General features: G+C 31.3%; 1 protein-coding gene across 1 annotated transcript; it reads right to left on the bottom strand.

Annotated features, from left to right (window-relative positions):
* Positions 1-16,776: 16,776 nt before the first annotated feature.
* LOC118200391 (uncharacterized) lies at positions 16,777-23,385 on the bottom strand. The gene is made up of 4 exons (XM_035372361.2): positions 23,174-23,385; positions 22,284-22,391; positions 21,588-21,775; positions 16,777-20,470 (listed from the first exon to the last, which is right to left on the bottom strand). The coding sequence occupies exons 1-4, from the start codon at positions 23,218-23,220 to the stop codon at positions 19,482-19,484; spliced, it is 1,332 nt and encodes a 443-aa protein (XP_035228252.2). The 5' UTR covers positions 23,221-23,385; the 3' UTR covers positions 16,777-19,481.
* Between the last annotated feature and the right edge of the window lie 618 nt (positions 23,386-24,003).

Genomic DNA, 24,003 nt, shown 5'->3' with positions numbered 1-24,003 from the left:
GTAAATTAATATAAAGATAGAACAAAATTCAAATAATATATAGTGTATGAATAAATGCAAAGCAAAAAGCATTTCAAAACCTAATCCCATTGCCTGCTGATAGCAGCAACAAATGCTCGAAATATGCAAAATAATATAAAATAAAAATCATGCTAAAAATTCATCATATATTCAGCTCAGAATAAATCACATGCAATATCAAAAAACCAGAAGCACAGTGGCAAACTACAAGAAATAGGGAGGCAAAATATGCTAAAATGAAATGTGAAATTATGTTTTTCACTACAGTGTCATCACGGGATGGATGCAATGAAAGAAGTGTTTAAAAAAACACATTGCTTCTGAACCAACAAGGATATAACTTAAAGTTTGAAATATAAAAATAGTCATAAAAGTAATCTGTACCTGTATCTGTCCAACTTTTATAGGCTGAAATAAGCAATGCAAAATTATAGCATCAGAAACATAGACAAATTCAAAAAGTTGCAAAATACGAGGGCTATCCAGAAAGTAGATTACGTTTTGGAATAAAAAAATAAACAAAGTATAGGAAACAAATTTTATTATATACAGATGAAAGCCACACTCAAATACTACTTTTCTACATAGTCACCATACAAATTAAGGCATTTATCGTAGCGATGTACGAGCTTGGAAATTCCTTCGTCGAAAAATTCGGCCGCCTGCGCCTTCAACCACTTCGTTACCTCTTCTTGCAGCTGTGCGTCGTCATCAAAACGCTGCATAGCCAGCCACTTCTTCATTGCTGGGAATAGGTGGAAGTCGCTCGGTGCCAGGTCGGGACTGTACGGCGGATGAGGAAACAACTCCCACTTAAAAGATTCAAGAACTTTACGAGTGACATTTGCCGTGTGGGGCCGGGCGTTGTCGTGAATCAACAAGATCTTAGAGCTCAACATTCCTCTGCGCTTGTTTTGAATTGCTCTTCTGAGTTTTTGGAGAGTTTGGCAATACCTTTGAGAGTTTATTGTAGTGCCTCTTTCCAGGAAGTCCACCAAAATTACACCTTTTCTGTCCCAAAAAACAGTCGCCATCATCTTCCTTGCCGACATTGTTTGCATGCATTTCTTGGGTTTTTGGGGAGAACTTGTGTGCCCCCACTGCATTGATTGCAATTTCGTTTCACAGTTCACATGTTTCACCCATGTTTCGTCACCAGTAACGATGCGATCGAGTAAAGAGTCACCATCCTTATGGTAAGCGTCCAAAAAGTTCAACGCTGCAGCCATTCGCTGATTTTTGTGGTCCTCTGTCAAGATTTTTGGAATCCATCTTGCACAAAACTTGGGGTAACCAAGCTTTTCGCTGATGATTTCGTGCAACAAACTTCGCGAAATTTGTGGAAAACTCAAAGAAAGTTCCGTTATTGTGAAATTTCGATTTTCACAGACTTTAGCATCGACTTTTTCGAGAAGTTCGGCGGTCACTATGCTGGGTCTCCCACTTCGATCTTCGTCGTGAACATTGGTTCGGCCATTTTGAAATCTTATGACCCACTGACGCACTCCACCTTCAGTGATAATGTTGTCCCCATACACTTCACGAAGCTGCCGATAGATTTCTATCGGTTTACAGTTTTTTGCAGTCAGAAACCTTATTACTGAGCGCACCTCGCAGCTCGCGGGATTTTCAATTAACGCAGACATTTCAAACCGTCACAGTATCTGAACGGAGCACAGCACGAACCTCTCACTAGCACGGCTAGATGCAGACTGAGCTGCGCAACGCTCTGACCCCAAGATGGCCGCGCTAGCCCCGCCCCTAGCGGACACAGACGGAAACGTAATCTACTTTCTGGATGGCCCTCGTAATAGGTAAATTTATAAAATTATTTTGACTACATTAAATCCAAAAAGTAAACATAGAAAAATAATAATACAGTCCTTGAAAATCAAACCAAATGTAAATTTTTAATCCAGTATTTGAAAAAACTACATGCAGATTTTGAAAACATACAGGCCTGGTTAAAAAAAACATAAAATATAAACAGGCAATCAGGTTTAGAAATCTAATAAAAATTTACTGTTTGAGTGGACGAAAAACATGTAAAACAGAAGTAATCCAACACACATAAAAAAGAAATTACTATTTTGATCTAAAAAATATAAAATGAAAATAGAGGAGTAAACTCTTAAAATATGTAACATAAGAGCAACAAAAGTTTTGAAATGAAAATATAAATTCACCTGTATAGAAGCAAAGCCAAAATCTGTTTAAGTAGTACATTTTAGATAAATAACAAATTTTAAATTAATTAAACTCAAAAGTAACAAAAAACATCTGTTGTAACATAAAATATGTAGTAAAAAAATAAAATAAAGAATACGAATTGATGTTTTGATCCCTAATCTAGATAATTTGATGACTTCAAGTAGGTACATATACATGTGCTATTTCAGGAAGAAGATTTATGCCTGAAAGTTTCCATTATGATGAAATGTTAAGATTGCTTTAAAAAACCTGTCTTTAAAAACTATAGCATCTTTTTTAAATCCACCATGCATTACTTTTTCTTTTTTCTTTTTTTTTTTTTTTTAACTACATCAGTTTTTTATAAAGGAAACTGCTTTCTGTCTGATTTACCTAAAACAACATACTGTGGAAATATATGGAGATAGATTTTAAGAATTATAGGAATATGTACCAGACATGGCTAAACTGCGGCTCTCCGACCCCTTAACTGCAGCTGACGAGTTACTTGCGATCCTTTGCTATCTGAAATGTGACATGTTTTGAATAAATATAGTTTAATTTTTTAATACAAATAGAATTTGAAATAGAAATCCAGCGCCCATTTCTCTATTAATCGCCAATTTAATTTCTGGTATTAGGTAAATAAAAATTTGATAGATGTCAAACTGTCCAATGTTGGCAACATCACAGCAACAAGTACGTAAAATTACTATTCCGGTTATGCTACTTTTTGAACAGGTAATGGTCATTGGAAATACACTAATACGAAGTTAATCTAAAACGCTGTGCTAATATTTTTATTTAATTATTATTCTTAATATTTTTTCCTCTTAAGTTAATTTTACTTCAGGGAGTATGTGCTTACATTCCAAGTGTGATCCCATTGTTCATAACAGTTGTGATCCACCTGAAAGAATTGCTATTCGTTGTAGGGTACTACTTTTATTCAGTCTTCGTGAATAACTGCTAAAGAAACTTGTTTCGCCTTGCAATTCATATAAACCTCTTTTAATCTGTGGAAGAATTTTACGGCGGTTTTATTTTTGCAAGCAAATCAAGCATTTTTATGCAGTTGCTTCAGATTTCGCAACCATTCGCAATAATAAGCTTAAAGAATACTTTTCCCATATGAAACTCTTATCTTTCATAATTATTCCATGGTAATTCTAGGCAGAGATCAAAATTTATTTCACCAATGGCTATGCATGCTGAAATATTTGGAGTTGTGGGAAGAATCATTTGTTTGACAACGATTTAAATTTTAGTCAATATGTTTAATTGCCGTTTTATCAAATATTGTTATTCCAGATAGAGATCTTTCACCTTAATCATCAAATCTTCATATCAATAACACTGCATCAAGCAGTGAGAGATCATCAACAGAACACAAACATCTCTTATTCCCAAAGTTTCTGTCAAAATCGACATATTTATATTGGTGAAATCTCTTTAACTTGTGATGTTTTGTCACATTTTTCGATTTCTTGTTTGATGACCTTCTTTCATTCTACATCGTACTAGGTTAGAGGCATTTTGCTGCCTGACATATCTAAAATTTTGCACCCCTTAGTGCTGCCGCTTTACATTTGCACCGGCTCTGATGTCAGTATTACACTTCTTTTAATCTGCTGATATTTTTGGTCTTTCTAGTTTTCGATCATCTGACCCGGCTTTCATGAAAGCTTAGTAGCCAAACGAAAAGTTGTACAATGATCCTCTGCTTGATCACCAGAAATTTCAGGTAATAATGTGAAATTTTGCTCCCATAAAAAGTTTATTTTTAAAGTCTAATCTTTTATTTTCTAAAGTATCCTCTGCCTACAGACTCCATTTAAGATTTATTTTCTGTCAAGAGGCTAGGTAACCGAATGGAGAGTTGTACTATGTAACCGTTAGCCTGACAATAATTTATTTTAAACCTTTCTTCCGATTTTACTTAGAAATTCAATAAGAGACGGTAAATCATTTGACTGCCTTTATGGGTCCAACAGTTAGAATATGGTGGATCCGTATACCTATTTGGCAAGAGTGTACGAAATAAAATATTGTGTAGACGTCTGCCATGTTAAAAAGGCCTCCACATCGAACATGTCCTTAGAAATATGAAGAGTTCCGTGTTTATGTAATATCTGCATTAGGGAAATAAATTCGTTATAGTAGTGACAGGTATGTTTTCTTTCTCTAACAAACAGCTAGGTTGAAGTGTTCGGCTGGTGGACAGATGGAATATCTGCTCTATGAAATGCTTATACAGCCCGGCACGAACTATTAGATTTATTAGCAATAGGTTATGTATGTCCATAATTATCGTAACAATTCAGGAGATGGTTTCGAGAATTTTCAATGATGTGCATGAACTTCGTTATCCACGTCCAAAATTATCAGGACAATTCGAGAGATAGTTTCAAAACAGAGTCGTAGCTGGGGTTTTCAGTGCCCAGATTTCGCACCCCCTACTGCTTGCCATGGATGGAAAATATTTAATTCTAAAATGTTGTAACATCAGTTTGGCGCCCCTTGGATTCTGCGCCCGGGGACAGATGCCGCCCTTTGCCACCCTCTAGCTACGCCCCTATTTCAAAATTTCTCAAAGATGCGCAAGAACTTCCTAATCTATGTCCAAAATTATCGGGATGATTCAAGAGATAGTTTCGAAAGTTTTGATGATGCGCAGTGTACTGATTACTAAAAAATTCTAGCAGATTCCATTAGGATACAAAGATTCGGATGATCTCAGTATGTTGGTCCTTATGTTAATTGTGGAGTGAAACAAATTACTTTTTAAGCAAAAGCCTAAACAAGAAGAAACATGAAGCTTTTGCATTTTTCTCAGTAGCTTATTTTAAAATAAATATTCTTTCTGGAATAAAAGTTTGGTTGATCTTTACAATATGGTAACTGGTAGTTTGGCGACATTTTGGAGGCGATAAAGGTTACTACCTGGCACATTGGTAATAATGTGAGCGGTACTCAGTTCCGATTACGCATTATTTTGTGTGAGGGAAATGAGAGATCATGGGATATGTCATGTGATATTAATGGACGAATTACGGTTCTTTAAACGGAAAAGGGGGGAAATCGGGAAAAAATCTGGAAATTTTGTATTTGGCTTTATTCTGTGTTGTGTGAAACAGTGTTCGTGAATTTTTGGATCCCATGGCCGTAACTAAAGTAAATTCGAAATGGGTATTTATGTATGTATTAATTTAATGTATGTGCTCATTTATATTTTAAGTAGTGTTTTTGAATTTAATTATATTTTAATTAAATGATAGTTATTTTGTGAATTTTATGTTTGTAGGAATTTGGTATACGTTTTAGTTGGAAGTAAACGTGCATGGAAATAATTTAAATATCTGACAATAAGTATTTGTAATGGTTGCGGTATGAATTCGTTGGTGACGTGTATAATGTAATAGATGATTTAGAGGTAAAAGTTTTTGGATATTTTATTTATTTTATATGTGGAAATGTTGATTACTTTTACGCGATCAGGTAATTTCATATATGTTTTTTTTACCGGGTTTAAAGATTGAGAAAATTGTCATGTATTTTCGTGAAATTTTTCCAATTTATGAGAAAAAAGCAGTGTACATGGATATAGTGAAGGGTGTGCGCAATGCCATTTTTGTGCAATTCTTGGATGTTTTTTTAAGTAAAAATAAGTTGGCGTGTACATGGTTTAGTGATATTTTAATTAAATGATAGTTATTTTGTGAATTTTATGTTTGTAGGAATTTGGTATACGTTTAAGTTGAAGTAAACGTGCATGGAAATAATTTAAATAAATGATACTAAGTATTTGTAATGCTTGCGGTACGAATTCGTTGGTGACGTGTATAATGTAATAGATGATTTAGAGGTAAAAGTGTTTGGATATTTTATTTATTTTATATGTGGAAATGTTCATATTTGGAAAGGGTAAATACTTTTTCGTGATCAGGTAATTTCATATGTGTTCTTTTTACCGGGTTTAAAGATTGAGAAAATTGTCATGTATTTTCGTGAAATTTTTCTAATTTATGAGAAAAAAGCAGTGTACATGGATATAGTGAAGAGTGTGCGCAATGCCATTTTTGTGCAATTCTGGGATGTTTTTTTAAGTAAAAATAAGTCGACGTGTACATGGTTTAGTGATATTTTAATTAAATGATAGTTATTTTGTGAATTTTATGTTTGTAGGAATTTGGTACACGTTTAAGTTGAAGTAAACGTGCATGGAAATAATTTAAATATTTGATACTAAGTATTTGTAATGGTTGCGGTATGAATTCATTGGTGACGTGTATAATGTAATAGATGATTTAGAGGTAAAAGTTTTTGGATATTTTATTTATTTTATATGTGGAAATGTTCATTACTTTTTCGCGATCAGGTAATTTCATATGTTTTTTTTACCGGGTTTAAAGATTGAGAAAATTGTCATGTATTTTCGTGAAATTTTTCCAATTTATGAGAAAAAAGCAGTGTACATGGATATAGTGAAGGGTGTGCGCAATGCCATTTTTGTGCAATTCTTGGATGTTTTTTTAAGTAAAAATAAGTCGGCGTGTACATGGTTTATGTGTATGTGTTATTTTGAAAAACGCGTAAGGAGTATGGTATTGTGCACTTTTTTCCAATTTTGCAGTGAATATTTGTCATGATTAAGCAGTTTTGTTAGATAAAATTTCTAGCATAAGTGTAATTCGGCTAGTAGATTGTTGGAAGAAGTGTTCAGTAGATAAAAAGAAAAGAAACATGTCTTTACTTCGTGAAGACAAAATGGCGGCGGGGAAAAAAAAATAGAGGGTTGCTGTAGGAGAGTTGGTCGCCAAATTTTCGCTAAAAAAACGCCAAGTTACCATAATGTAAAGATCAACCAAAAGTTTCTCTGCAGTGCGCGTTGACGTGTATCATTTAATTTATCCTTTCTAAAAGATTGCTCATAAGTTTTTAAAAAAATCTGGGTACTTTTCCGTTTCGCCGGCGCAAATCTCGCCAAGCAAACTGTGTTGGCGACAGCATGTAGTATGCACATGAAAAATGTTAGCTCTAAGAATTTTTTATTTTGAAGGCATAAACATTTTAATATCGTTTAAAATTTTGTAAAACGCCAATAAATAAAGACAATAAATTTATAAAAAGACATTTATTTAGGAATTTACTATGCTTTCATGGTTCAACATCCTGATTCGCCGGTTCGTATCACGTGGCACCAAGTGATCTCATCTCACGTAAACTACGCTGCAAAAATCTAATTCTCTCAGTAATTATCTACATTCATTTCAAGTTAAATCTTAATTTGGAGTACAAGTTTAAATGCAAGGATTATTTTAATTCGTACGAATAGCTTACTCATAAAGTATATAAAACCGCAGTGCTTTATTTCGCTAGTGCATTCTCGTTAGAATTGATGAATTTAACCCTTGATTTTGTCTTTTCTATATTTTTGCCTTCGGGTGAGCAGTGTGATTGTTATCCTAATTACCGCGAATGGCCTTAGGGCATAAAATTGAACTATATGGGTAAAAATTCTATGTAATTGTATGCCAGTATTGAAAGAAACAATCAATCTGATAAGAAATGGCTGCGACTTGTTTTGAAAATGAAGCGTAAAAGGCTACCAGCGAAGATATTCCGTTTGGCGTCAGTTGTACCATTATTGGCGACTTTATCGTTTGCGCCGGCAAAACGGAAAAGTACCGAGATCTGTTAAATAATGATTCATAATTTACTCAAATAACTTTTTTTATGTAACTGTTGACCAATGAATATGCTTCCGATTCATTTTACTTCTACTAAAATAAAACAACAATAATTATAAACGGAGAGGTATAAAGGAAAGTTACTAGAAAATATTTGGTTTCTCTACCTGAAGAAAAAATGCTCAGTTGGCCAGTTACAAATTTTTATTTTCTTTGGACTTAACTTTTCTGAATACAAAGCAGTAAATATGAGATGTATTTATTCATATTTATATGCAATCATGTTAGTCAAAAATTCATTAATTTACTTCGAAAGTTTCTTTATATTCAAAAACGGTGTCATTATTATTAAAGCGATATAAATTTGGACTTGCGGCTCTCAAACGTTCATAAAATCGATCATGCGGCTTCCATTGTCTTGAATTTTGGCCATCCCTCTTATATGTTCGTATATTCCGACATATAACGCACACTTTTGGTACAAAAAAAAAAAAAAAAAAAAAAAAAAAAAAAAAAAAAAAAATTGAAATTTATGGGTGCGCGTTATATGCCGCATATAAAAACGATAGATTTAAAAATAAGGAAAAGATGAGCATACAAAAATTAAGACTTCTAATGTACCAAAGTGCTATTAATTTAAACGAAATGATATAGCTTAATGAGTTTTAAAATTTTCAGTATCGGATAACATGAAAAGTTCGTCATATTCGTCTTATGCCATGTCTCCAGGCCAATCATTGAATTCTGTTTCATCTTCACAATCACTATTACTTGGCCCACCAACGGCCGAGTGGTAAAGTCGCTGAACACTGGTAGTTCGGTCCGAGGTTCGAATCCCGCGAACGGGCTGGCTGCATGGGCGTTTTCGTGATTTTCCCCATGTGCAACACGTATATGTTACGGTGAAACACCGAAATCTGGAGAATGTCGACTTTCACCGGTGAATGTCAACATTCACATAGTCTCTTGGTGTATGTCCGAAATATTTTCCAAATACTCTTATTTCTGACTTACACTGGTCAGTGTCAACATTCACCGTAAATGGTGAATGTTAAACATATAACAATATTATATTTTCTTCTCCGTAATTCAGTCGCGAATAAACGCACTTGAGACTTGAAATAAGAACTTAAGAACATGAGAACCTAAAACACACAATACATTCAAAATGAGAAAGGAAAATAATAGAAGTTAAAAACTTACTTAATTATACAGTACGTTCTAAATGAGAAAATAAAATAACAGTAATAAAAAACTTACTAAATTATGTGATTCAAATCTTATTTATTGAAGCAACTTAAACTATTATGGTACTTTATGACCTCTCTTTTCGACTTTCACCAGAGCATATCTGTGATTGTTGACATACACCGGTGAGGGTCCGAATATACAAGAATGTAGTGAAATATTCGGTCTTTCACCGACGTATTTGGTGAATGTTGATATTCTCCGGTGAAAGTCGACATTCTCCAATTTCGGTCTTTCACGGTAACATATACGAGTCAGTTTCCCTTAGAAAGTCCTCCACGAAGGAATCTTTCTCCTTAGGCAGATAGCCCCACTCTGCTTTGCCATAATTAAATAAACCAAACCAAACCAAACCAATCACTATTACTCTGATCCATAAATAAATAATCATCTTCCGTTTCATCTAGATAATTAAAAATGCTACACTTTTTTAAATGACTTTTGAATTACTTAAGTTTCAGTTTGATTCCACTCACACTTTCTAGACTGGCGTAAAGCATTTGCCTCGTTTTGTAAATGTTCTTCACCTTCTAATATCCACGCATTTTTCTGCTGTTTTAAATTTCAATGTTTTATTGATAGAAACATCTATAGGCTGGACAAAGGACGTTACTCCTCCTGGAATAACTGCCATGTTTGTATTACACGTTTTCAAAAATTTCTTCATATTATTCATTAGATGGAATACGAACATGTCTCAAAGATTAAAAGACCTTCTGGATTCTTTAAGGCAACAAGACGTTTTTGCCAAACATATATTTTGCAGAGATTACACCGTTTTCATCTATTCATCCTTTCTTGTGAACATGAATGAAAATACCATTAGGAAAATTCCAGTTGGCCGTGGGCCAGGCCACCCAGCCGGTATAGTGGTTAGTGACCGAAACCAACACCACCTAGAACTAACTCAAGGCCACGGCGCGCAGTTCGTGACGTCACTGCAGTAGGGATACTTTCGTCCTCGCCAACTTTAAGGGTGCCTTCTTAAATATCCATTTGACAGGCTTATATAAAAACTGAAATTTTTATATTTAATTCTCATCGTTTATAAATCTGGAAAATACCTTGCTTTCATTAGAATGTTAAGAACCGAGATTTTTATTTTTAGAATGTTTTCGATACGAATAACTAGAATTTTTAATTCCATTAAAAGTTATTACTGATGTTACTAAATTTAATCGCTGAGAAACTCTTGTTAACGAAAGAAACTTCACACTTAATGAATCGGAATTTTATTTGTATGCAATAATTAAACAGAAAGACAATTTAAGACATGAAGGCAGGATATAGATCCTAAAAATTGAGATAAATTCTAACTGATTTAAATTATGAAGCTAATTTACCTGGAATCATATAGCAACATAAAATCATTAGTTGAAAACAAATATAATTAATCAGAGATGTTTATTGGTCAAGGGTCGTATTAATTATACTTACAACAATTTATGCCTTGACTAATAAACATCTTTGATAAGTAATATATCTTATTTTTGACATATGTTGCCGAATAATAATAAATACTCATGTTTGAAACAAATAACGCTAAGCTTGCAACGATTTAAATAAGTTTTTATAATTATTTAAGACATTAGGTGCACAAAGAGAATTGCATATTATTTTGCATTTTAAAAGGCAAATATCAAATCTCTGATAGAGGTCTGATATAGATATAAATAGCTAACCTCTGATCTTTACAGGGAAATTTTATAACATGGTTAGCAGCAGGCAAATGTAACAAATCCTAAACTGGGATATTGAACACAACAAATGAAAAACACAACTATCATTGCATTATTACTGCCAAATAAAATTACTAACATATAATGCCCTTAGGATGCACTAAATTATACATTACAATTTGAAACAATTTATACAGAAATACTTTAGATAATATGTATATGCTTATTTTCAATCAGTCAACTAAAAAGAGGAAGGATTGTTTTCAATCAGTCAACTAAAAAGAGGAAGGATAGAGGAAAAGAAGAAAATCATCGAAATTGTCTTTGCAGTCAATTCAGAATTATTCAAAACTGTCTGTAAACGGGGAACGATAAATATTGCCTTTTTTTTTTTATCACAGACTGCATTTCATCAAATAAAAATGTATGGCATAATATTTCATAAAGACTACATTTCTATCTGTAGAAAGAATTTTAATTGTAGTCTTTATGAAGTATCATGCCATACGTATGTATATGCATGCGTATATATGTATGACAATATATTCGATTTCTTTGAAAAAAAATTGCTTCGACATACTGCTATACAAAATATACAATTAGCTACCAAAGATGAGCATAACCTTTGAATTGTCCGAGGGTGAGGAGCCAAAATACACCCAGAACTCCTTAAAAATTTATAAGCATGGGGTGAAATTGTACATAAAATACTAAATAATATCATACTCTCTGGAGAATACCGTAAGTTTTCTTTGGATGTATTAATTAATGTTAATTGCTCCCTAATGAATTGTATGGCTTTCTGCTTATTTTCATCGTATTGTTCTTCAATATTTTCTAAAGTTTCACAAACAGAATTTATTCTTAAATTCTGCACATCACTTTTAAATTCATACGACAACAAAGCGTTTAAAATAGAAATTACCTCATCTACATTGCCAACAGATGCTGGCAAAGTTAAATTATTAAATTTTTTAAGTTCAGTTTCCCCCATGTAAACTGAAAGTTCAAGTTTTTCGTTTATTAATGCTGAAATATTTATTTCAGGACACGGTGTTAGCTCAATAATTAAAAAGATAGCTTCCCGTGCTCTTTTAATACAGTTCCACGAGCCAGGTAGCTTTTCTTTTCCCATCTTATCTAAAAATTCAGAAAAAGAAGAAAAGGATTTTTCTTTTTCATTCGTCTGAAACTGGGATATACTTTCAGTTACAGCCCACTGAAGATTTTTATTTTCTAGCCTTTTACGACGTTCATCTGGGCTTTCTCTCACGATAAATTCCCTTGAAATATATTTTGGGCAGTTTGGGAAAATACTAGGAATCGCAAAACGTTTTAATTTGTACCTCGATAAGGGAGCAGTCACCTTCCTTCCAGTCCTTTCATCAACGAATTCTGTACATTTTGAAATGTCCTCAGGGTGAAAATGAAGGGCACAAACCTATCAGCAAGAATTTGTATACATTAAGTTTTTCGGCTTTAAACTGAGCATACATTATTAAATTTCATTAAATTTGTAGCATAAAATAATACAGGTTAGGTTATTTTAATTATGGCAAAGCCTCGAGGGCTATCTGCCTAAGGGGAGGGATGCCTTCATGGAGGACTTTCTAAGGGAAACTGACTCGTATATACGTTACACATGGGGAAAACCCCGAAAACACCCATGCAGCCAGCCCGTTGGCGGGATTCGAACCTCGGACCGAACTACCAGTGTTCAGCGACTTAACCGCTCGGCTGCTGGTCGGCCACTAAAATAATATAAGTTAATGTTTATTCACGACTAATAGAAAGGAAATCATACTTATCTATTATTGTATAAAGTGAAACAGGTACTAGTTTTGAAGAATAATGTCTAATTAGATAGAAAAATCTTTTGTCAAATAAAGTGTTGCATAAATTTATTTATTTACTTACAAAAAATACGAAACACTTGCATGCAAAGATTGTTATAATCGGATTTAATTATCTAAACTAGAATTAAATACAAGATTTTGTAAAACTTCATATTTAATGATTTATGTTATATTAAGTGAATTTTAAGAATATCAGGCATGAACTTACAAAAATTTAAATAGCGTATTTTTTCGCATTAACATCAGAAACAAAATTGGTATTAGTTACAGAGATATTATCAAGATTTTTCAAGGTCTTCGGATTTTAATAAATACGCTGTTCCTGTGACAAATGTATCAAGATATTTAAATGTAAGCATTTTGCAACATACAAAATGTATTTACAATTTTGAATTTTTATTAATCCTACATTTAATCTAATCCTACTTTTAAGTCACACATTTGTTTAATTTACTTAACTTGGTAAATGATGCTATTTACTACAAATTGACTAGCATGACGATAAAGAATGCCATCTGCTATAGATTGAACGATTAGCATGATGATAAACAGTACTATCTGCTATAAATTAAATTAATAGTATGATTAAATCATCATACTTATATAATCACTATTAGACTTACAATAAGATTAAATATGTTTACTTTCTATAAATGTATGTACTCGCTTTAGTTTATGATAATTATAACATACTTAACACAGAAGCACTTTTTAAAGCACAGATAAGTATAAACTTATTCATTTAAAAAAAAAAAAAAAACGCAACTTACCTTCGAAAATTTTGTTGTCTTGAAATTGCTTCTATGAATCGCCTTTATCCATTTATTTAAGAATTCTTTCTCTTTCGGAAAAGAGAAAACCTGTACTTTTGGACCGTTTGGATAGTTCTCTTTACAGTTAGGTACACAGCATGCGTATACCATATCAAAAATTTGAAAAACAAATAATAAAGTGGAATACTTATAATATAGAAATATCTGAAAAAGGAAAGAAAATGTCGACTGTTCTTATGGACGATTTCTGACCAAGCAAAGAATCTCTAGGGGAAAAGAAGGCAAGCTCTCGTAGACACAATGTAAACCAGTTGGCTCGCCCTCAGGCAAATTTCGAATCCAAGTCAGTATGCAGTGAAGCAAACACGCAGGGTGTAGTCGAGGCGAAAAATCGATCTTACTTTAAACGCTTGTGAAGCAGAAAGCGCAAATCTTTTATTTGATAATTAGCTTTTACTATTTTTTTTTTTTAAATTTTGCTTTGCAGTATATGATTTTTTTATTTTACATCCACTTTTTTCGTTTCATAATTATTCATATTAATACTTAAATATTTCATACATAGTTATTATTAGTTTAATACTTCGTTTAATTATGGCTTTAAAATATGATTTAATTTTAAATGCCATGTAGTACGTATGTACGCAATTTAATAAATGTAACGTTTGTTATTGCACATGACAGAATTACTGAGATATGGCAAAGCACACAAAGGCTATATATTTAATAGTCTGAAATACATATCAACCGTTAGCAATTTTAAAATAAATAAATGATGCACTCTTCAATACAATTTTATTAAAGATTTTTGCTTATTCAGCTTGAAAGAAATAAAGACAACACATATAAATGAGAATATTAAAAAATTTATTTACACAAAATTTCATACTAAGATACACAATTATCAAATCACTATGACATAATATATAACAAGCAAATGTATGATTTTTCATACAATCGCTGATAAAATCTTTTTCCCTCTTTTGTTTCAAATAAGTTTTCTCTGAGCTAACTTTTAAAGATATATCAATTAACACAGTATAACAATAATTAGATGACATTATTTTCGTGTTTTTTAAGAATAATACATTTTAAAATTTTATTGTAATTTATGTGTTTTATTAGAAATTCTTTTTTCTACTATTTAAACAAAAAATTTGGTAAAATATTCATAAATTTTTGTTTTAGAGATACATAAAATTTTAGATTTATCATACAGAAAAAATAGCAAAGACAAAAAAAGGAGAGAAACCATTAAAGCTATGCTAAGAATGTATACTAACATTCATTCTTAGCATAGCTTTAATGGCAGAAACTACAACAATAATATATCTTTTAGAAATCAAATTATTCTGAAATTTAAATACTTAGATCTCACACAGGTCATATTTCTGTAAATTAGTAATTTTCATAAAATAATAAACTCTGTAATACCCAATGTTTAGGAGCACATATTAGAGATTAAGAGATAATAGTTAAAAAATAACTTCTATATAATAACAAACAATATATGTTAGTTTTTTAAGAAACATTCAATATCTGACTGAAAATTTTAGATTCAGTCAATATTGTTTTGGAAACAATCTGAATTTGTCACTTATGGCTACTAAAAACAGTTTTGAGAGAATGTGAAAATTTTGGGATTATTTTCCATATTAAATTCATTGTTTGCTTTCCTCCCAAAAAAGGAGGGGGTGGCAAATTTGAAAAGAAAATATATTTTACAAAAAGAAAAGCAAACTAAATCATTCTGTACCAATGATAATAATGCATGATGTTAAAGCACCATTATTCAATGCTTACAGCAATGCTGCAAATTTTCATAAAAATGTCAATAAATATATCTTTTAACGTGCTGAATGCAGGAATCTTAAAACTGCACATTTGTAAGAGTATGAGAAAAATCATCAACTGAGGGGTCTGAGCAGTATAATGCATTTCCATTCATCAAATCACAAATAAAAGCATCTACATGGAAAACAATATCTTAATATATTATCCATAAAAAATGGCTTGGTATGCATTTTGTATTAAGATAATTTTCAAATGATTTGCATAACTAGTAAAAGAAGGAAATTTTTATTATAAAATCTCAAATAATGGAATCTTTTTGTATAGAATGAGATACTGTAGCAATAAATTTCCTATTATGCTATGCACTTCACAAAGTATTTCATATTGAAAGGAAAAGAAGTAAGATATGTGATAAGATTATTTGTTTACCAATCCTAAAATGTAACTTAAAAACTATCTGAAAACCTCTGCACATTTTTATATTAGTTCAAAGACTTTCCTGTTCATCATGCTTTAGAATTTGTGAGAAATACTGCTTAAGATAATTCTAACTTTATAAGGTAATAAGCAAATGGTTATTTATAATGTATTCAGTGATTAATTTAGCAGTTTTAAAAGAACACATGAAGCGGTGTAACAATAATTAAAATACTACATTTCCAAAGAAGACATACAAATATTACTTTCAAATCACTGCATAGTAGGTGCCACTTAATGTGATCATGTTTTTTCATATCTATTTTCATAATATTAGCAGAATAATAACATTAATTTTAAAAAAGCACTTCAGAATGAAAATGGAATTTAACTAATTTAATTAAAAAATATCAAGAACACAAGTATTTTCACAGCATTTTAATTAGAAAATGCAAAAATGTGTTTGTGAACTGCTCATAATGTTCCTGGATATTATTTTACTGCTTCTGTACACATAATCTTAAAATTAAAAATGCATCTTTTGTTTGAAGACTGCCAGTGTAAAATTAAGCAAAAATGCAACCATTATTTGCCATCAGTGTTTTCAGGATTTTTTTTTGGGGGGGGGGGAAGTGGCTTCTGAAAAAGAAAGGACTTACGTGTGATTGTTCTTAAAATCAATAGAGTTCCTCATAGGATACGTCAAACTAAAGTTGTTGTTTTTTTAAACCTGATTTTAAATAAATGACTAAAGTTGAAATCAAGGTGTTTGGAAACCTAATCTCACACTTCGCAACATTTCCGTGTCACCTGACAATTTTTTAAAATCTATTTTAATCTAATTTGGCAATGTTAAATTTTAAAAATCCATTCTGTATGAATCTGGACATATTAACTAAATTGTTGATCACAATAAACAATATTAACTGAATTGTTGATCACGATAAACAAAGTATTTTCCAAGTTTTCATATACAAATGAGTGAGACTTCACCACATCGATGACAATATCCAATTAATAACATTAACCATGACCACAATAAGCAGCGTCTACTGTATTCTTTTAAGTTACATAATGCACTTTTTTATCTCTCTATACTTTGTATATAGCTATAAATTACATGTCTAAATACGTTGAAAAAAAAAACTTGAGAAGAAAATACAGAGCAGGATGCAATGTTAGCAAATACAGCATTCAGAATTTTTTTTACATGTAAATTTAAAAAAAAAAAAATAAACATTGTTATTGTCAAAATTTATTAGCATAACACAGCTCAATGCATAGTGGAACCTCAGGTTACAAATATGTTTCACGATGAACAAATTTCCTAACCAAAAAAAAGAACTGTCTCGAAAGACAAACATATAAGTTATCAATAAATGAATTTCCTACATGTTTTGAGGTCACTTCTAACAAAAATGAGCAGTTTTAATATTCTCTATTATTCAATTTTCATGGACAAAGCCTTGTAATACATAACTAATGAAACAATGAATTCAATCTAGAAGAAATTATTACCAGAGATTTTGAAGAAGTTGACAGTTAAGGATTTTTCTGTTTCTATATAATGCCTAAATCCTTTGACGCGCGGTGGTCGTGCCCTGAAACCACCAATTTTGGAATTTTTTTTTTCTTCTTTCCGAAATTTTTGAATGAAAATTGATTTATTACTGATCTTTTACCAGAGAGTTTTCTCTGACCTCAACACACTTGCTCCCTAGTATTGTGATTTTATAAATTATTTCCTGTGGTTTAAATTTAATGTAAATATACTTTGCTATAATAAAAATTGAAATCGCTTAAAGTTTTATTTAAATTAAAAATATTTTCTGAATATTTTGGGATGAAATATGAATAAAATAAGTATGAATGGGAAACGAATGATCCGTACCAAAGCCAAAAAGACCAAGCCCTCCCCATTAACATAAAAAACCACAAACGTCATCTGATGAAAAGAAACTAAATAACACTGGACATATACCAGTGAAATTTAGATCCAGGCAGTGTATACTTTGTAGCACAAGGAAGAAACCTCATAGAAGATACATGTGTGAAACATGGAATGTGAGTCTATGCATGTACCAAAAAGACAAAACATGCTTTGAACAGTGTCACAATTTTTTTTTTTTCTTTGAAATTTAACAACAAAAACACTGATTATTTTTTTAATCCTTATTTTACTGAGTTTTTTTACTCATTTAGCCAAACGTCCTTATTATGTAGGTACTTATATTTTCACTGCTACAGAAAAATTATATAAATGTTTATTTTTTAAATTTTTCTGACGATTTACCTTGTAAAATAATGTTAAAAAATTATATATAATGCAATTCTTACAAACATTTTTTTTTTTTTTTTTAAATTCGTAATTTTCTATTAATTCAGGATATTTGTTAAGTTTGCGGGAGTATAATGGAAAAGTAACCCTTTTTTCTATCAGCAAGATTTATTTCTATTTCATTTTAAAGATTAATAACAATATTTCTTCCCTTTTCATTTCTCATTATCTTGTAATTATATCACCAACTCTTTTTAATACATGTATATTTCTCTACTACTGAACTAGTTTCTTTCTAGTTTAGATTTAATGATTTGCACTGGTTTTTCAATTGTAAACTGGTGCAAATGTTACCAATGCAAAAGTTTAAAATCTGCAATCATCTGAGGCGAAGGAATGAATCAATAATATATTTTACAGAAGTTCCTAAAGGAGAATTAGGTTTGGTTTACAAAGATTTCAGATGACCTCTAGGAACAAACTATATTCGTTAACTGAGGTTTCACTGTACTTACAGACAATTTACTTACATACTGAAGTTACATTTGAAGATACACACATAAATCCAAATTTCATATATATACATAAATAGAAATTTCATATATATACAGAGAGAGAGAGAGAGAATTAAATTACATGAACTTTTGTAAAATTCAACAAATTACATTACATTACAAAAACATTAAAATCCAACAAATAGTAATATAGCAAAAATACAAAATCAAAAACTTCTCACACATACTCCTTACATTAATATATTTTTCTTACAAATAATACATATAATACATACAAATAAGACTTTTTAGTGTAATTTAATAATTTTTTTCTTTCCTCTACGTCTGTTTTTCAAGCTGTTATTTATACTTTTCAGCTTATAATATATCATAAGCTGAGCATATGAACTGACAATATATTCCCACATTTTTACTGCATGATAATGGCATGTAAGCCATTCATGATCAATTAGTTTCAGTTGGGATATAATTTTGGATTTCACATCTTTTTGGCTACATATTTTATCAAACAAAGTTACAAATTTTTCACCCATCTCACAAACAGTAAATGTAAACTGTTGTGAGGGGTAACACAATACATTTTTCACTACATCAAATTCTTTAAAATACAAAAAGTAAGTGTGTTCACCCAAAGATTTATCAACAAGAAGAATATTCTTACATAAAGTGCAAGGAAATTGCTTCAATGCCCTTCCAGCAATATATCCAGCAACATAAGCTGCTGAATTTTGTGAAAATACATCATATGATGTACTTGCAATACAAGCACTAGTATCAGAATTTTCATTTGCTACCAATAAGGGATCATCAAAGTCAATTTCCATATCATTTACATCACTGCCATTTCCAGGCTCAGTGTTATCGATAACTGTCAGCAACTCTGTAGGTATCAAAACTGTATCGTTATCAGGTTCACAGTTTGATAGCTTACTTGTGCTTATGATATTCTGTGCCATTAGTATTCTCATCCTCTGTTGAAAATCATATGCAGTTGGATGGTCATTATTTCCACCTCTGCGTCTAACAACAGAGAAAAAATTTTCCAAGGCATCTTGGGTGAAACGACACATTAATACAAATGGTACATCTTCCAACAGAACTGGAATTAACTGCTGAACTGCTGATAGTGTTAATTTCCAGCCAAATATACTTGGGAAAGATTTTTTTTTTTTTTTCTGTTTGAAATTCAATGCCTTTGATGAAATCCATCTTTTCCTTCCAGGTTTTTAAGTGAATCGATGACTTGGTAACTCCTGCAAGAAAAGGATTAGAGGAACCATAATTTTCAAATCCAACAATGTAATCACTTTTCTTATCATAAGATAAGCTTTGCTTTAAAGTGATTTCATCGAAGGATAAGATGCAATACCTGTCATGGATTTTCAGTTTGCTAGCAACTAATTTTATGGCATTGAGCACAGCAACTGAAAATCCAGGTTCCATTTTTATACCAGATACAGCTTTCAATAATGTAGGCTTGCTGGGCAAATGCAAAAAAGCCTTCAGTGTATTATATGATTTTGGACTACTAAGATAGATCTGAAGGCACAAATTTTTATCCATCAGTGACCATCTTCGTTCGTATTTTGACACATTTGATGCTTTTATTTGTGATTTTATAAAAGTGAAAACTACAGAACTAACTAATGAGCTAATCAGCTGGAATGCCTTTTCGACTCCAGCTTTGTTTGCTTTCCTTTTTGCTGAATGTTTTCGTTTTAAATATGCCAGCTTATGACTTAACTGCCTTATTTTTAAAGATTTTGGTGTTAAATTTTTGTTGCATTTTAATCTTTTTGGCGTCTCGGTGATATTATTTAGTTCTATGGAGTGCTGGTGTGAACCAAGTTCTAGAGAGCCAGAATCTGTTTGTGAAGTGCCAGAATCTGTTTCTGCCAAAGGACTTGAATTATCATCGATATTGATTGCATGCTGCTGCAATTTCGAGCACAACTTCATAGACAGCTGATGAACATTTACAACTCTGTCGTTTCTGGACAGCTCATCAGCTAGGAAGGAAAAAGAAAATTTATATATATATAACAAGACTAATGCATAATAATTCATAATATAATCATTATCAATTAATTATTTTATGAATATTTCATCTCTAAACAAATAAATATTTAACTAACCTTTAACACGGTTTGACATTTAGTTTTAAGAAAAGAAGTTTTGGTTAATCTTCGGATTATGGTAACTTGGCGATTTTTTGGCGACCAACCCTGCTAGTTGTTTTTTTTTTTTTTTTTTTTGGACGGCATTTTGTTTTGACAAAGGCATTTTTTTTTTGGACGGCATTTTGTTTTGACAAAGGCATTTTTTTTTTTTTTTTTTTACTACTCAACACTTTTTTCCAACAATTTGCTAGCCGAATTACGCTTATGCTAGAACTTTTATGGAACAAAAGTGCTTAATCATCACGAAGATTAGGTGCAAAATTGGGAGAAAGTGCAGAATCGCCCACTGCTTGCAGCGTTAAGAATTGCACATACACGGTATCATCCATGTATACGTCGATCTATTTTGACTTAAAAAAACATCCCAGAATTGCACAAAAATGGCATTGCGTACACTCTTGACTTTATCCATTTACACTGCTAAAGTCCTAGCTAGTAAACTTTATCGCCTTACCAAAATGTCGCCAAACTACCAGTTACCATATTCCAAAGATTAGCCGAAGTTTTTATTTTATTTTTAATTATCGTTAATTTTATTTATCCTGAGTTTGTAAATCTTATTCAAAGCCTAAAATTATACTTTGCGTAAATATATTCTGCTATATCATATTCTAATAACATTCTGCTATATCCATAAAGGATTTACTAAGGAAAATTTAATGGATTTTAAAAAAGGGTTACTTTACATTCTCTCATACCAAAATTGACTATGTAAGAAACAGTAGAAGAGTCCTTTCATAATAAATAAGTTATATTATTTATGTAAACAAATGAAATTTCTGTGGGAGATTAAACTAAATTATCCTTCAGAAAAAGATTTATCACTCTTTTTAAAGACAGCAGACTACTCTCTAAGATAACATAGTAAGTTGTTGATCAGTACAATATATAAGAGGTTAAATTTTTAAAAACTTTTGAAATATATAAACTTGAAATTAATGCATACCTGTTTCACCAAATTTTGTTGGTTTAGCACTCGAATGCAAAAAATGCTTCTTAGTTGTGGAATATGCATTGTCTTCAAAATGTGCGGAACAAAGACGACTTCGATATAAAAGAGAAGGTGGCTTCTTTAATATTTCCTTGTCACGTCCAATCAAGTAAATTCTACATGCTTCAAGCCATTGTGCTGATCTATAAAAGTTAAAACAACATGAAATTTACACCTACTTTACACAGGGAACACTAGTTTTAAGCATTCATTTAAAATGTAACTTATTACTGTGCAAAACAAATACATATTTTAGTTTTTCCAGAAATTTGACAAGTAGATAACATTTAAGTACTAATTTATGTACAAAAAAATTAATATTTATGCATTTTACTCAAACTAATGTTAAATTTTTAAGCATTCTGCTTATGAAAAAATTCATTTTAGCTGATGCATATATTCAACTAATGCTTCTACGATTTTGTAATATTTACATAAATATTTTATTACTATTGTATATATAATTAGGCTAAACAGATAAGGCAACATTGAATATCACACAAAGTATGTTAATGAATATAACGTTTTCATTTGAAAAGGAATAATTTTTTTAAATAACAGAAAGTTAAAAACGTTTCTTCATCTGTCATACTGTACTTATTTTCATGCATTTTAAATACTTATAACTTAAAATAAAAATAAAATTTTTACCCCTCTGGATTTTTAGGAAACCGAAAGAATTTTCTTTCAGGAAAATACCAAGAATTGGCATTACACACCACACAATGCACATAAGCCTTTGGTGAAGGATCATTTAACCTAAATGAATTATTATTATAAAGATTTAAATCACATCAGTACAGAATATATAAAAATTGAATATAAAAATAAAATATGGATATTTAATAATTAATTTACAGAACACATTTAAGTTGCAAGGTTGAAATAAAATAAAAAAGAGCCAATGAATATCATGACACCAGAATTATGCAGCTAATTTACTTTAATAATTTTATTTTTAAAACTGGAAAAATTATTAAAAAATTAATTTAAAAAATAATTAAAAATTGGGATAATATTTCAGTTCTTAGTAGCAAAAAAATGATATCTGTGAAAAGTTTATTATAAAGATTCTTTGATTATAAATAATGCTCAATGTATAGAATTAGAAAATATCATGAACTAAAAAATTGATACCTGGTTAAACGAAAATAGAAGAAGTTGCAATATACATTACATATAACTGCAGGAAAGATCGGATATGAAGAACTGAAATAATTTTCATTAGCAATCATAGTAAATCATCCATGATTGCTTGATTTTATCCTCGCAATTATATACAAATATACTAATTTTGCGTAAGAAGCTTTGATAGAGATTTTTCGAAATACTTCTGATTTCTTTAACAGTAGGAATTATAATTTTTCAATAAAATGTTCCAATGAAACTTTTAACTTTTTTAATGCCAACTTAATTAATAATCGTTCATTACATGATATTTGATTACCATCCCATGTTATGGAATGGATTTGAACATAACTCTGGTAATTAAAAAATAATTCTACTATGAAAAGGTATAAGAATTAAATATTTTTACGTACCTTTCACACGCAGGATCACTAGAGCGTGATTCATTATTTTTTTCCATTTCCAAATGTTCAAAATTGCTGAAATCCTCGTGCTTAGCGTTCAATATGGCGCGCTATGACGACTTCTACGATGTTGTTGACAACCTCTCTGGCTCTAGCGCGCATGCGTGAATGAATTTCAGGGAACCTGAATTTACGCCTGTAAAGTTGTCAAAAAAGACACATTTTAGACTCAGTTTTTCTCCGTGGCGTTGCTGTGCAGTCGAGAAATCGACCCACCACAGTCCTGGGTGGGGAGAGTTAAATGAAATACAATCCCTACTGACACTGACGTCACACCTCCTCCTGGGAAACGCGCCGTGGCCTTCAGTTAGTTCTAGGAGGTGTTGCCGAAACGCCGTCGCATAGACCTCCGACCTTTGTACACCAATCAGAGTTATGTCCATGCGAGGAAAAGAATCTACCATCCACCGCCGGCGGCATTCACTGAATCAATAATAGTAATATTACAATGCTAAATTGACAATGTCATCTATACAATAATTGCTACATAATAATTCGTATGAAAAATAAATTAATCATTACATTGTAATGGACAGGATCTATATTGTGGATAATGGAACTTATATATTAACCAGTTTCTAAACCTATGTCTTCTTCAATACATCATAACTTCATGTTCTTATCAGTTACACACCCATTGAAGTGTGTCCGCATTTTTGTTGCAGTTATCCACAGAGTAGGCCAGTCACATCAGTTCAGGCAGTTGATAGTTCCATAGCACAAAGTATACGATGTTGTGTAGACTATTCTATGTTCATGTAAACTGGATTCTAAGTTAA

Source organism: Stegodyphus dumicola, chromosome 1, assembly GCF_044657685.1.
Source record: "Stegodyphus dumicola isolate Sdum_Otavi_A_Nest chromosome 1, ASM4465768v1".
In the NCBI taxonomy this organism is placed as follows: domain Eukaryota; kingdom Metazoa; phylum Arthropoda; class Arachnida; order Araneae; family Eresidae; genus Stegodyphus; species Stegodyphus dumicola.
This window is presented reverse-complemented; position numbering and strand designations above follow the sequence as displayed.

What these genes read in the sequence shown, in the direction of transcription:
- LOC118200391 (XM_035372361.2), bottom strand. Translation starts at nt 23,220, where the DNA reads ATGGAAAAAAATAATGAATCACGCTCTAGTGATCCTGCGTGTGAAAG. An exon ending in TTTCCTAAAAATCCAGAGGG is followed by an intron (nt 21,776 to 22,283) that starts GTAAAAATTTTA and finishes TAACTTTTATAG; the next exon opens with ATCAGCACAATGGCTTGAAG. An exon ending in AACAAAATTTGGTGAAACAG is followed by an intron (nt 20,471 to 21,587) that starts GTATGCATTAAT and finishes TTTCCTTCCTAG; the next exon opens with CTGATGAGCTGTCCAGAAAC.